Source organism: Xenopus laevis, chromosome 1S (assembly GCF_017654675.1).
Source record: "Xenopus laevis strain J_2021 chromosome 1S, Xenopus_laevis_v10.1, whole genome shotgun sequence".
NCBI lineage: Eukaryota > Metazoa > Chordata > Amphibia > Anura > Pipidae > Xenopus > Xenopus laevis.
Window position 1 is genome coordinate 126,145,167 of NC_054372.1, and position 14,986 is coordinate 126,160,152.

Consider the following 14,986-nt stretch of genomic DNA (forward strand, 5'->3'; position numbering starts at 1 on the left):
ATTGGTCACTTAGTCACTGTGGAGGCGGGGTTACTGTTAGGGGGCTTGCCTGTCATTTCTGAACACCAGGCACCTGAGCGTTGATAGCGCTGATAGGTTAATATAAAATGAACTTGCCCGGCTTACTGGCTCACGCGGTAAAGTCTACGCTTGGAGGCGGGATGTTTGTGACTGAAAGACCCAACTTCTAATCCCGTAAGGCCAGGGCGTGTTCTTCCAGGGATATTTGTGGGATGGGCCGGTGGTGTAAGCGACGACGCCAGAGAGTGAGGTGAAGAGGAGAAGTAGGAGTGTCTCGGCTTTAGCGCATCTTTGCTGGGGACGTTAGCGTTGCTTGTGGCGCGGCGTCGGAGCTTTGGCACGGTGCAATGCGATTGGGTACTATTTATATGCACTTATTTACTGTTTGTCACATTGGGTTTGTGTGTCTTATTATCTTGTTCTTTCCTTCAGTTGTTGGAGTTCAGAGAGGAGAGTGCTGCAGTATGTAACGTGCAGTGTATACAGTTCTTATTGGGACGGGGCAGGCTGTTCCTACACTCCAATATGGCGGTGCGTGTGCTGGGATAATGGTACTACTCGGATCCAAAGCCCACGTGACTCAGTATGGCCAATGAGAGTTTGTGCTTGTATTGAGATCCTATAATTACTGTTCTACTCAAACTCCCAGCATGCCATGTGTTTGAACAGGGTACCAAGCCAACTAGAGGAGCCATTGACTTCTCTAATATGTTTCCTGCTGCTGCCCATTAAAGGGCTTGTTCACCTTTGAGTTAACTTTTAATATGATGTAGAGAGTGAAATTCTGAGATCACTTGCAATTTGTTTTTAATTGTGCTTTTTGAGATATTGTAATGTATAAAGGCTGGAGTGACTTGATGTGTAACATAATAGCCAGAACACTACTTCCTGCTTTGCAGCTCTTTGTTTCCACTGATTACCAGGCAGTAACCAATCAGTGACTTGATGGGGAGCCACAACTGTTGCTTTTAAACCTTCCCTGCATGCTGAGGATCAACTGCAAATTCACTGAACATTTATGTCCTATGTGGTCCCCCTTAAAAGTGCTGGCTATCTCCGTGAAAAGCAGGAAGTAGTGTTTATACATTACATTTTTGGCTAACTAGCTATATTAGAAACATTTATTTTGCGCCTATCTATTTACTCAATGTTTATTTTTTACACTGAACTTTTCCTTTAAGTGACTTTCTTGTAGTTTTATTTTTAATGAAACCCCTACATCCTGGTGTACACATATAATCCTCTGCATTTTGTGCTCTTAAAAGGGGGGGGGGGTACACAGAATTGACTCCCTACATTGCTTATTATGAAACAAAAAGCCCATTCTTTTGGGTACAGCACACTTTCTTTATTTGGCTTGGAACAGTTGGCATTTGAGAAGCCCTGGTTTATGTAAGTAAGTGGTGTTCAGAAGTTTGATGACCAAAATGTACAGTCTAATACAGGGGTCCCCAACCTTTTTCACCCGTGAGAAACATTCAGATGTAAAGAGTTCGGGAGCAACACAAGCATGAAAAATGTTCCTAGGTGGTGCCAAATAAGGGTTGTGATTGACTATTAGTAGCCCCTATGCTGACTGGCAGCTTACAGGTCGGTCTGTTTGGCAGTACACCTGGTTTTTATACAACCAAAACTTGGCTCCAAGCCTGGAATTCAAAAATAATCACCTGCTTTGAGCAACATCCAAGGGATTGGAGAGCAACATGTTGCTAATGAGCTACTGGTTGGGGATCACTGGTCTAATACAATCAAACTGATTTATTGTAGTACCTAATGAAAGATATGCAGCAGCCTTCTGTTTACAGCACCTTACTATTAATTGTAGCAGAGCTTTTCAGTTTGGAGTAGAAAGACACCTCTTACTCTTACTCTTAAATATGTTTTCTGGGGTAAGACAATTGTTGGTGGCATTTTTTAGCCTGGCTATCTAAAGCAAGCAGCTTCTAGAGCAATGCTTTGAGAATTCAGTAGTGTACCACTTGGGATAAATTTTTTGTTTTTATATCATTTTAGTTAGACCTAGTACTATGCCACACGGGGATACCCTAAACCAGTGGGTAGGTGGTTTTTTTTTTTTTTTTTTTTCTTTCTATAATTTGAGGCTGTGAAACGCACTGCTGGGTGATGTTGTGATGGCCGATTCTGTTATGCTTTTGAGTGACTTGGATATTATTCTTGTTCATGAAATCATCCAGGGCTATTGTTATACTAAAATCTATAAATAGTATAGGTATATATAGTTTGTGAGTGTGTGTATGCAGGGTTTCATTTGGAGGGGTTGAACTTGATGGACTTTAGTCTTTTTCAACCCGATTTAACGATGTATCCAGTTCTACGCAGTAAAACGCCTGATGATCCTTTTTACCTCTGAGACCTCCCCATAAACACGGGGGGGGGGGAGGAAGTGTGTAACTGCTTAAAGGGACAGGTATGAGTATTTGTGCAATCTGCTTGCATAATTTGATACTGAGATTCGTATCACTGTGTCTAACCAAGCAGAGGCAAAGTGGTTTTATTGTGTTGTGACTCCACTTTAATAGTGGTCTTTCCTTCTTGCCTTGTGAAGTTGGATTTGACTATAACTACTTATACTGCTCTTGTCCTCTTTCTCTAGAAACAATGAAGCAAACACCAAGTAGCCCTGTTAACATTGCCATGCAGGATAGCTTTGGCTGCGCAGTGGAAAACCGCTTTCAGCAGCTTCTAGATGACGAGTCTGATCCTTTAGACTTTCTGTATCAATCTGCTGTGGAGGTTACCCATCGTAAAAAGAAAGAGGAAGGGGCTGCAAAGAAAAATGCTAACCAAAAATCAGGAAAAAAGGAATCTCAAAAAGACAGGAAGGCTGTCGTTGTTGGAGGGAGCACTGATGTTAAAGTGACTCAACAAACAGGTCTAAGTAGCAACATTGTGTTCTTTGTTTTTTCTTCCCCAGACTTCACTAATCTCATTGCTGCAAACTTTCAGTGGTACGATGCCTATTATCTGGCTAACTACCTCAGCTTTGTATTTATTACTGGGGGAAAAATGCTTTCATCTAGAATTATTAAAAAAAAAAAAAGTGGCATTCCTCAGTTTGTCTAAATAAAACGCTTGCTTTTTATACTTTGTTAAAGGACAAAAAAGGAGCATTTGCTTAACTCCCAGTTGTTACTTTTTAAACAATGTTGTTAAATAGAAAGGGATAGACCAACACTGCTTATAATAGCAATTATACAAATAACTTAAAAACCATAGAACATTTGTAATGAATGTGTATTGCAAAGTTGGTGAGAATTTATATTTTTTGGGTGGTTTTACATGTTTAAATGGCTATTCAAGGCTGTTTTAATGTTCATTTTTAGACCACTGTCCCTAAAATGAAAAGAGATATTATCCTTAATTGCTAGTGCATTCTGAAATCTAAATCATGTAGCCACACTGAAAAGAGGGAAGTCTGCTAAAATGTGATTCTTGGAATCATTGTTTAAACAAATTTTTTTTGTTTTTTCCATTTATTGGTATTATCTAGGGATGCACCAAATCCAGGATTCGGCCGAATCATTCTGCCCGGCCGAAACCGAAGCCTAATTTACATATGCAAATTAGGGGCAGGGAGGGAAATTGCATGACTTTTTGTCACAAAACAAAGGAGTAAAAAATGTTTTCCCCTTCCCATCCCTAATTTACATATGCAAATTAGGGTTCAGTATTCGGCCGAATCCTTCGTCAAGGATTCGGGGGTTTGGCCGAATCCAAAACAGTGCATTGGTAGTACCAGCAATAAGAGTAAAAGTATTGGTGGTGGTAAAGGTATTGGTACTGTTGGCATTGCTAGTATGAGTCTTGTGGTATAAATGCTATTGGTATTTGTAGCATCAGTTATGGTGTTGGTAGTAATGCTATTGTAAGTACCAATTGCATTAATAGTATTTAGAATTGGGAGTATTAATACTGTTGGCAGTATTGGCAGCAATAGTACTTTGCACTGCTGATGGTAGTACAGTAGTATTCAGTGCTAGTGAGTTGGCATTATTAATAGGTGAATTAATAGTATGCCATTTTAAATTTTTGGTAGACTTATTGTAAGCCTTAAAGTACACTGTACTCCATTGTAATACTGGCAATATTTGTACTCATTGGAAGTCTTTAATAGTTTTGGCAGTAATGGCAACGGATTATTTTAGTCCTAAAAGTGTTATTTGAAATGGGTAGTAAAGAAGTTAATGGGATACTGTCATGGGGGGGAACTTTTTTTTTTTTTTTTTTTTTTTTTTTCTTCCCAAAATTAATCAGTTAATAGTGCTGCTCCAGCAATTTCCCAGCTGCCCCAAGTCATGTGACTTGTGCTCTGATAAACTTCAATCACTCTTTACTGCTGTACTGCAAGTTAGAGTGATATCACCCCCTCCCTTTCCCCCCCAGCAGCCAAACAAAAGAACAATGGAAAGGTAACCAGATAGCAGCTCCCTAACACAAGATAACAGCTGCCTGGTAGATCTAAGAACAGCACTCAATAGTAAAAACCCATGTCTCACTGAGACACATTCAGTTACATTGAGAAGGAAAAACAGCAGCCTGCCAGAAAGCATTTCTCTCCTAAAGTGCAGGCACAAGTCACATGACCAGGGGCAGCTGGGAAATTGACAAAATGTCTAGCCCCATGTCAGATTTCAAAATTGAATATAAAAAAATCTTGTTTGCTCTTTTGAGAAATGGATTTCAGTGCAGAATTCTGCCGGAGCAGCACTATTAACTTCATTTTGAATTTTTTTTTTTTTTTTTCCCATGACCGTATCTCTTTAAGAGAGCAGAGTCAAGACTACTAAAGGCCAAGCAGCGCACTTCAATGATCCCGCTATGACAAGTATGAGCAGGTGTCAGGCCGAAGCAGCCCTAGCCAGGGAAACCACCTCCATTACCAAAAAATCCATACTTTATACATCAGAGCATTTTTGACCAGGGAGAGACAAATATATTCTTCAAACAGGCCTCCATAGCTATACCAAGAATTCAGACCATTCCTGACCTCCATCAAGAACAGTGTGAGGAAGCTGTAGACACTGCTTACAGTTTCTTAATATTAGTACTGCAATTTGTAGTATTTAAAATATTGCTAGATAACTAATGTACAGGTTGTATTGATGTAGGTAGCATTGAATATGTTGACTTAACTTAGTTTTTTGATACTTGGTGCAGATCCCCAAATTATACTGTAGGATTTTGGGAGTTGTGGAGCCCTATTGCTTTTCTACAAGCCTTGAAACTGAAACTGGAATGTGGCTTAATGGTATGTAGGAGACAAATTTTGGAGTTTTTTTTCCTTTTGTAGGGCAGAAGCGTGCACCAAAGAATACGGAAAAAGTTACTCAAAACGAAAATGTTGACTCGCAAGTTAAAGTTGACCGTACCGAACGAAGAACTGCCTTCAGGGAAGTTCGTCCCAATATTATGGATAGATCGGCTGAGTACAGTATTGAAAAGTAGGTAGAGATGCCATGGTGGTTTAAGAAGTTGATCGGCACTCTTATAAACTTGTATGTATCACTTTCCCTTGAATTCGGTATCTGATGGCCATATATGTTCTTATATTACACACTCTAGTATGTAAATGGTGGCCTGCTGATCATGGACCTCCATGTTTATGGAGTGTGTCTCCCCCCAAAAAGTCTCTGCTTTCCTCACTTCTAGCCTGGTACACCTGACCAGACGTCTGGATTTTCTGCCTCACATGATTCTTGCTTTGAATGTGACTTTTGTCTCCTAGACCAATGGAAATCATGGACCAAGATAAACAAATGAGAAACTATGGTGGAAGAGGAGGCATGCGAGGCAGAGGAAGAGGTGGCTTTCCAAGGAATACTGAGAGTGATAATTTAAGAGGAAAGCGTGAGTTTGACAGACATAGTGGCAGTGATCGAGCGTAAGTATATTTATGGATAGAAATTCCTTTTTGCATCATTAGTTTTTGCCATTAGACTGAAGTTCTCTTTCCTCCTGGGAGTACATGTATACTCCACCCCACCTTGCCAACACTTGCACCAACTACTGTAGCCCATACAGAACTGCAGAGCCACACCACCAACTTTCTGTTATTTCTGTTCCCATCATAGATCTTGGCTAGGAACTTGTGCAGTAGCCCAAAATCACATTTTGACCCCAGTATGCATGTATTGCTTGCTGATCACAAAGATGGATACTGGGAACAAAAGTGACCCAACTAAAAGGTGTGGTAAACACTGCTGAGCAGCTCTAGTTCTGGACACGTCTGTAGGGAGCGGCTGTGTACTACTACAAAAATTGACACTTGAAATAATTGCCTTATGCATAAAAGTAGCAAAATAGGAATAAGGTAAAAAGGTGTTGACTAGTTTTATGTTTGCAACTTTTTATATATAACCTGGCATAAACACTGCCATAAAAAAAGCCAAGTATTTTTATACCTATTTTATGGTTATACAGAAACTAGGTCTTGTAATAATAGGCCGCTAAGCCCTGTACATATGCTCGAGTACCCGATCCTGCAACTGAAATAAGGGTTGATGGAGAATTTGAGCAATGCAGAGATGAGGACAGGGAAGAGTTGGTGATCTTTACTCTATTTTAAAATTGTTGGGGTAAAATTAAAACATTTGGAGGTGTCTGTAAACTGTCATAAAATGAAAAAAAAAACATAACAAATCGGAACTCAGGACATAGAGTTTTGCCTGGAGAAGACAACCTACCCACAACCCAGTGGTACCTGCAGTTATGTAGAGTTGATGTAGGAGTGCACTGCTTCTTCAGTCACAGCTTTAAGTGCTTAGGAGTTGAGAGCTGGTTGTTGCATGCACTGGGCTAGGGATGGAAGGATCACTCTGTATCCAGACCAGTGTGACGGACACAACCAGCTCTTCACTCCCAGGTGCCTAAAGTGGTGTCAGCTGCATTATGTACTGCTAGCCTAGGAGGGAATCTTTCTACATTAAAATGAGACTGTTTAAATTGCTGATTTGTTGTCATATCCCTTTAATATACATGGAGCCAAAGGAATAATACAAATGTGAGCCCAGAGACCAACATTTTTCACTTGGCAATTTTGCCCACATTCTTTCAGGTGTATTGTGACCAATCGTCACCAGGTTTATCCACTTTTAGATTCATTACTTAACCCTAATGGCAAATGACTGGAGGTACAAATAGCTCATGGCCTAATCGATTAAAGGAATAGTAACACCAAAAAATGAAAGTGGTTTAAAGGAATGACCATATAATGTACTGTTGCCCTGCTTTGGTAAAACAGGTATGTTTGCTTCAGAAACACTACTATAGTTTATATAATCCAGCTGCTGTGTAGTCATAGGGGCAGCCATTGAATCGCATGATGCACAGTAGACCGGTAAGCTCTGTATTATACCATTGGATTCTTCAGAACTTCTACTGTATCCTGTGCTTCAATGGCTGCCCCCATGGCTACACAGCAGCTTATTTATATAAACTATAGTAGAGTTTCTGAAGCAAACACACCAGTTGTACCCATGAAGGGCAACCGTACGTTATATTGTCATTCCTTTAAAAAACGCTTCCATTTGTTGGTGTTACTGTTCCTTTAAATCTAAAACATTTCCTGTTCCTGGAACATTACATTTTATTAGAGAAGACTTCATGCATCTCTTGTCTGACATAATTAAAGTGTGGGTGTGTGAGTTTTTGCATTTTAATTACTGAAAGAAAGGGTAAACATGCCTTTTTTTTTTTCTCCTCTCAATGTTCTCTGTTCATTTAAAATAAATTGTCTCTAGTAGAATGAGACCGGAAGACAAGAGGGGTGGAAGTGGACCTCGCAACTGGGGCTCTATAAAAGAAGCTTTCAGGTATGACTGTTGCCTCTTAAAAAATGATTGTGTGACCAAAGTACACCTGGTCCATGTGATTCAGATACCAGGGAAATAATAAAGTGTAACAATCAGACTGGAGTTTTCTAGTTGATCAAACGTAGTCTTTCATTTATCTGAACAAATGTCTCCGGGAACATGTATTACAATATACCTTGGGGTCTAAATGATGAAAATGAATATGCTTGATACGCTCTAGGAAATTGCTGACATTAATATGATTTTTGTACCTCTTTAGAGTATGCATAGTTCTACCTTGATTTTTACCCCATGATCATGGATGATGCCAGCTGTTAAGATTACTTCCAATGACCACCTGCAAACTTGTTCAGCAACTAAATTTTTAGCTGCATTAAAGTATTACACTTAAAAGACACTGCTGACCATGTGTTTTTTATAGGTAGTTGCAAGTTAACATTTATAGCTTGCTGTCTGTAGTTCCACTGCGAACCAGTTTTTCAGTGAGTTATAGAAAAAACTGTAATCAAAATAGAATACCTTTCACATTAGCAGAGCTCTCCGGCCGAATCCATCTTTTTAATTGGAGAAATGTTCATATGTAACTAAAGGCTGGATATGATTAGCATTTTTAAGAAGATTTTGGTCAAGTCCATAGTTTGGTATACCGTAGATGGGTAAAGCTGCACTGTTCAACCACCTGCCATGTGACTGTCCTTAAAGAGCTACTCGCATGTTCCTATATAAAGGACGCATCGGTGAAGAGGTGCTGCATACAAAATATGCATAGCCAAAAGCTTATGCTAATGACTCAAAAGCTTATGCTAATGCCTTAAAATTAACACTTGTATTTTTAAGTGAAATTGAAGCAGTTCCAGTGGAAGAGCAAGTTGAGACTACTGAAACAGAAGCAACAGAGGAACATGGCAAGTAAGTTTTGTTACACCAACATTAGAACATCTCAAAATTTGTTCCTGAACCACACCCTAATTAGATTCTAGTTGATATTGCATGGGAATTACAGATTGGAAGGAGCTGTGTATGTTGAAGTCCAGTTATGCGGCTTATGATTAACTGGACAACCAATCAACCAATGTTTGTGGCACAACTTTTTTTTTTTTTTCCCCCCCCATTGCCCGTAGTCCTTTTTCTGTTTTTATGGTCAAAAATTGAAATCCCCCTATGGCTTTGGGGAGTTAAAATAAGCATTTTTCCAATTGTGACTAATTCTTTATGCACAGTTTTTTGGGCAATCTTATCCCCCCACATACCTGCACCAGATTTAGCATCGTGCAAAACCTTTGAGGCCTGTAGACGTCTTTTGTTCTTGGTCCGCCTTCCTCTGCTAGTCCCGCCTGTCTACCAATGAAATGACTGTTTGCAGACTCTTGCTCGATGTGGCTCACCGTCACTGCCTACTCGTTTTTCATTGGTAGATGGGCGGGGACTAGCAGAGGCAGGCGGACCAAGAAGAGGAGACGGCTACGGGCCTTTAAGGTTTTGCACTATGCTGGTGCAGGTATTTGGGGGATGTGATTGCCCAAAAAACTGCTCATAAAAAAAAAATAAACCAAACTTTTAAACTCATTCCTCCGCAAAACTTGTTCCGCGTAAACAAGTTTTTAGGCCCTGCTGCAAACAAAAAGCCTTCTTATACTCAAAACAAAATAGAACATAGGCACACTCCACATACTGCTTCTGCAAAAATTTTTTGAAAAAAGCTTTTTATTTGTGAGATCCCAGCAAACGTTTCGGGGACATGCCCCTTCCTCCAGTGCTACTTACAAACTGTGCAAACAAAGATTTTTAAAGGGAGGTCAATCACAAGCCCCACCTTCCTTAATTGCAAAATTGACAAAGTTAATTAACATAGGTATAAAAAATTTTCAATAAAAAGGATCCATGATACCTTAAGGTGATTATTCAATACTATTGATAGTCCCTTGGTGCTCATAGTCCATATAATCATGTGATCCCTTTGTGATAAAACTGTAAGTATATAAAATTTTAAAAGTCAAAATGTAATAAAAATCTCAATTTTACAAAATCAGGCACAATACATATTCCCCCCCATTAATAGAAACAGAAACCTGGATGAAGGGCATGTCCCCGAAACGTTTGCTGGGATCTCACAAATAAAAAGCTTTTTTTCAAAAAATTTTTGCAGAATCCTAAAAAAAAAAATAATCACAATTGGGGGGGGGGGGAGAGAAACGCTTGTATTAACTCGCCAAAGGGGATTTACATTTTTGACCATAGATCCCCTTTAAAGACAAAAGCATTGTATGACTGTTGGCGCTAATTGAACAGGGGGGAGTGCAAATGTTTACCACCTTGTTAAAGCAGAGTGTCTTTGTAGAGTTTCTGAAGAAACAAATGATGATGGATTTTCTCAAGAAATGTCCCTTGATGAGTGGAAATTGCTCCAGGATCAGAACAGGTCAAAGACCGAACTGAACTTGCGTAAACCAGAAACCTCTGTGCCATCCAAAGCTGTGGTAATCCATAAATCGAAATATAAAAATGTGAGTAGCTTTGAATATTTCCCAGGGATAAGCGCACAATATACTTGTTTTCTACTCACTCAGAATGTTGCACTGCAAATGTTAATGGCTGCTCTCATTCCTGTGGGTCTGTACCACTGCCTAATTCACATGCAGTGTCTATTTTAAAATAGAATATAAGTGAAAACGAAGAGGAATCTCAGTATTGCTTCAGAAAGCCTGTCAACGATATCACTGCTCAGTTGGATATTAACTTTGGAAGCCTGGCCCGCCCGAGTCGTGGGAGAGGAGGAGGAGGACGTGGACGCGTAAGAAGAGAAGAAGCCTTCCCACATGATGTCATTAATGTAAATATCACAAGTTGTGCGGGATGTTCTGCTTCTAGCAGGCTTGATTCAAAAGAACGCTTTGAAGGCCCAGTGTGTCCATGGCCCTTAAAGTAGAAGGAAAGGTCTTTTAACTTGGGGGAGCCAAAAGTTAGGCATCACATGTACTGTACTTACCTGAAACCCTGGACTGGTGCTCCTATCAGAAGAAAACTTCTGGCTATTTCCTTCTTCAAAATTCCTGGGGCAGACACATGCAGTAGAATGAAATAGGCGACTTTTTTTCATTTACGTTCGGCTTTTCGCGCTACTGTGCATGTGCAGCTTTGAGATAAAAGAAGCCAGAAAGCGATCCGTGGTGGCCTAGGGTTTTAGGTAAGTGCATGCAATCATTTAGGGGTGCCTAGCTTTTGGCACCCCCAAGTTAAGAGACCTTTCCTTCTCCTTTAAATTTCTATGCACTTTACATATTTATCTATGAATTTCCTGGCTTTGAATTAACTTTGGGTTGCTTGTAAAATGAATGTGAATTGCAGAAGGCTCAGAACTTTTGAATTTTCATTCTAGTTAAGGTAGTCAAAAGTGTTTTTTGGATTGGCCAATTTGCTTGGTTTTTGATGTAGATCTTCTCTTGTAGGTTCTTGCCGATGCCCCAAATCCAGATGATCCTGAAGACTTTCCTGCTTTGGCTTAACTGAATATTCTTCAGCTGTGTGTTGCATTTTGAAAAGGCCGAATTCCGAATGGCAAAGTTTTGAAGATGGTGAGGGGTGGAGGAACTAATTCAACATGATTGCACTTGATGTGAAAAGACTTCAATGGGGAAAAAAAATGTAAAAATGAGCACTTTAATTGCTAGATTGTAGCAATGATAATAAAGAGCCTCCTTTCTTAAGCCACATAAACTGTACAATGGTCATATGTTAACTCCCCCTTACTGAGGGGTGAAATGCATTCATGCCATGGAAGCTTATGCACCATACAGGAATATGCTGTGCTGATTATTGCAATCCTTGTATATAAAAATTAGCCTTCCCTACGTCATTGTATAACCCTTTTTTTGCAGTGGTATATGGCATTTTGAAATGTTACAAATAAATCCAATAAAGTTGCTTACAGTGCAAAAAGAAATGCTTCTGTTGGTTTGACTTAATTTGTCCATGATCTAGTGCAGGGTCCCCAGTCTTTTAAACCCATATTTAAATGTAAAATGAGTTGAGGAGCAGCACAAGGATGCAAAACATTCCCCCAAATAGGGGTTGTAGTTGGTTATTTCGCAGCCTCTATGCGGACTGGTAACCAGTCCAAATTTTCTTTTTAATGCAACTAATAAAACTTGCCTCAAGGCTAGGAATAAAAACTCTATGATGAACACTCAAGGGATTGGTGAGGAACATGTTGCTCATGAGCCACAAGTTGGGGATCACTGATTCTAGTCTTGCCCTCTTCTCCCAGCAGTCACTGTACATTATTATATAAGGACGTGGAGCAATGGGATGTGCTTATTCTGTTCTATCCAGGAGTGATTTGTGTAATTGTTTGCACTCTGTTGTCCCTTTGGAACATGACAAATCACTGGGGAGTATTCTCGTGTATATACTGTACCCACCACAAGAGCCCTTAAAGGAATAGTTCAGTGTGAAAATAAAAACTGGTTAAATAGGCTGTGCAAAATAAAAAATGTTTCTAATTTAGTTAGTCAAAAATGTAATGTATAAAGGCTGGAGTGACTGGGTGTCTAATCCAACTTCCTGCTTTTCAGTTCTATAACTCTGAGCTAGTCAGCGACTTGAAGGGGGGCCACATGGTACATTTCTGTTCAGTGAGTTTGTAATTGATCCTCAGCATTCAGCTCAGATTCAAAAGCAACAGATATGACTCATGTGGCCCCCCTCAAGTCTCTGATTGGTTACTGCCTGGTAGCCAGGGTAACCAGTCAGTGTAAACCAAGAGAGCTGAAAAGCAGGAAGTAGTGATCTGACTGACTTGTTGTACATCAAATCACTCCAGCCTTTATACATTACATATTTGGCTAACTAACTATATTAGAAACATTTTTTATTTTGCACAGCCTATTTATTTACCCAGTTTTTTTATTTTTACACTGAACAATTCCTTTAACATGGGGTTGCCTCTATGTCCAGCTAGAGATGGAAATTACTACCTGTAATGGTAACCAAAAGTCAAAATAGGCCCAGGCATTACAGTACAGACAGGCCCAGTCTGCTCCCCACTACATAGTGACTGTCTATGGGATCTTATGGCAGCCCCTCTGGCATTTGCCAGAACCCACAGATTGCCAGTCCGGGCCTGAATGGTAACCTTAAATATACTTCCTTTTTAAGCTGATCACATTCTGCAGAGTCTTTTGTCTTGAGCAGCTGTTCACTTCCTCTTCCTTACAATGTGCTTTTTTTGCCATGATTATGCCTGATCACAGCTTGCACTTCATTAGCCTTAGGGTAGGACTACATGGACTTTTTTGGCACGATCTGACACGCTGTGACAAGTTGCATGGGACAGAAATAAGAACAGCTAGAAATGTTAATTGAGTCGCAGCGGTGACACGACTGTCTGATGCAGACAGTGCACAATGCATCAGACAGTCATGTCTTCACAGTCAGGACAGTGAGGTTGTGGAATGCACTGCCGGGTGATGTTGTGATGGCTGATTCAGTTAATGCCTTTAAGAATGGCTTGGATGATTTTTTGGACAGACATAATATCAAAGGCTATTGTGATACTAAGCTCTATAGTTAGTATAGGTATGGGTATATAGAATTTATGTGAAAGTAGGGAGGGGTGTATGTATGGATGCTGGGTTTTCATTTGGAGGGGTTGAACTTGATGGACTTTGTCTTTTTTCAACCCAATTTAACTATGTAACTATGTGTCGGATCAACGCTGCGACTTCATTGACATTTCTATCTATCTTATTTCTGTTGCATGCAACTTGTCACAGGCATTTTGTCACAGCGTGTCGGGTCGTGCCAAAAACGTCCATGTAGTCCTACCCTTATAGAAAGGCCCTAACATGAAGTGGGAGATACTTTCTCTTGCAGAGGGACACTCCTAAGGCCATATTTATTATGTTATGTACAGTATGTAGTGTAAAATAACACTGGCAACTCTTGCAAATTAGCATGGTGTAAAATTATACACCATGCAATATTTCACATGTATTTACACTAGATTCAAAAACAATGCGGCTGATTTTTTTATTATATATATGTTCATGATTCAAGTTCGTGTTTTTTTTTTTTTGTTTTTTTTTTAAAAACTTAATTCTTAAGATTTAAAGAAACAAAAAATTCTGCTTCTAAAACCTGCAGTGTTTAGGTAGAAGTCAATGGGAGTTGTCCTAGCAAGAATTTTTTTTTTTTTTTTTTTCCCTCCCTCTTCCATTTAGTAATTTTTAAAGGGGTGGTGAATTTTTAGCATGACCAATTCTAAGCAACTTTTCCATTGGTCTGAATTTTTTTAATAGCTCTTGAATTATTTGCCTCCTGACTTCAGCTTTCAAAAAAAAAAAAAAAAAAAGAGCGGGGTCACTGCCCCATCTTAAATAAAATGCTCTGTAAGGCTACAGATTTAATGCTATTGCTACATTTTACACATCTTTCTATTCAGACTGTTGCTAGGGTAATTTGGACCCTAGCAACTCCAAATCATACTAAAGGTGAACAAATCCTTTTAATTATTCTGAGAGGTGGGAAACCCACTGAATTTTTTTATTTTTTTTATAGATTAACATTTTTAATAAGAAAAGATTTTAAATTTTGCAAAACATATACAGGCATGGGATCAGTCATCCAGAAAGCTCCAAATTATGGGAAGGCCAGCTGCTATACACTCCATTTTAATCAAATAATTGACATTTTTAAAAAATGATTTCCTTTTTTCTCAGATTCAAGTACAAGGTACTGTTTTATTACTACAAATATACAATTAATCCTTATAAGGGAAAACCAATGTTGCCCCAGGCCCTGAGCATTCTGGATAACAGATCTCACCTGTACATGTGGTTACAATGTGCTGTTATGCACAGAATATTAATCTGTCTGACAAATGTCAGTACAGGCCCCTTTAAATGAATTGGATGCGTTCATATCACTCCTCTGTGTGCTTTGATGTGGAACTTGGGAGCACAGGTTTGACTCTCTCTCTCTCTCTCTCTCTCTCTCTCTATATCTATATCTATATCTCTATATATATATATCTCATCTCTATATATATATATATATCTCATCTCTATATATATATATATCTCATCTCTATATATATATATATCTCTCATCTCTATATATATATATATATCTCTCAT

General features: G+C 39.2%; 1 protein-coding gene across 4 annotated transcripts; it reads left to right on the forward strand.

The window, feature by feature from the left end:
• Nucleotides 1-64: 64 nt before the first annotated feature.
• habp4.S (hyaluronan binding protein 4 S homeolog) lies at nucleotides 65-11,793 on the forward strand. 4 transcript variants are annotated; one of them, XM_018235892.2, is made up of 9 exons: nucleotides 65-195; nucleotides 2,636-2,914; nucleotides 5,333-5,483; nucleotides 5,768-5,923; nucleotides 7,782-7,853; nucleotides 8,691-8,762; nucleotides 10,192-10,357; nucleotides 10,510-10,683; nucleotides 11,300-11,793. In XM_018235892.2, the coding sequence occupies exons 2-9, from the start codon at nucleotides 2,641-2,643 to the stop codon at nucleotides 11,354-11,356; spliced, it is 1,122 nt and encodes a 373-aa protein (XP_018091381.1). In that variant the 5' UTR covers nucleotides 65-195; nucleotides 2,636-2,640; the 3' UTR covers nucleotides 11,357-11,793.
• The last annotated feature ends 3,193 nt before the right edge of the window (nucleotides 11,794-14,986 follow it).

What these genes read in the sequence shown, in the direction of transcription:
- habp4.S (XM_018235883.2), top strand. An exon ending in GCAACAGAGGAACATGGCAA is followed by an intron (nt 8,763 to 10,191) that starts GTAAGTTTTGTT and finishes GTGTCTTTGTAG; the next exon opens with AGTTTCTGAAGAAACAAATG. An exon ending in TCCCACATGATGTCATTAAT is followed by an intron (nt 10,684 to 11,299) that starts GTAAATATCACA and finishes CTTCTCTTGTAG; the next exon opens with GTTCTTGCCGATGCCCCAAA.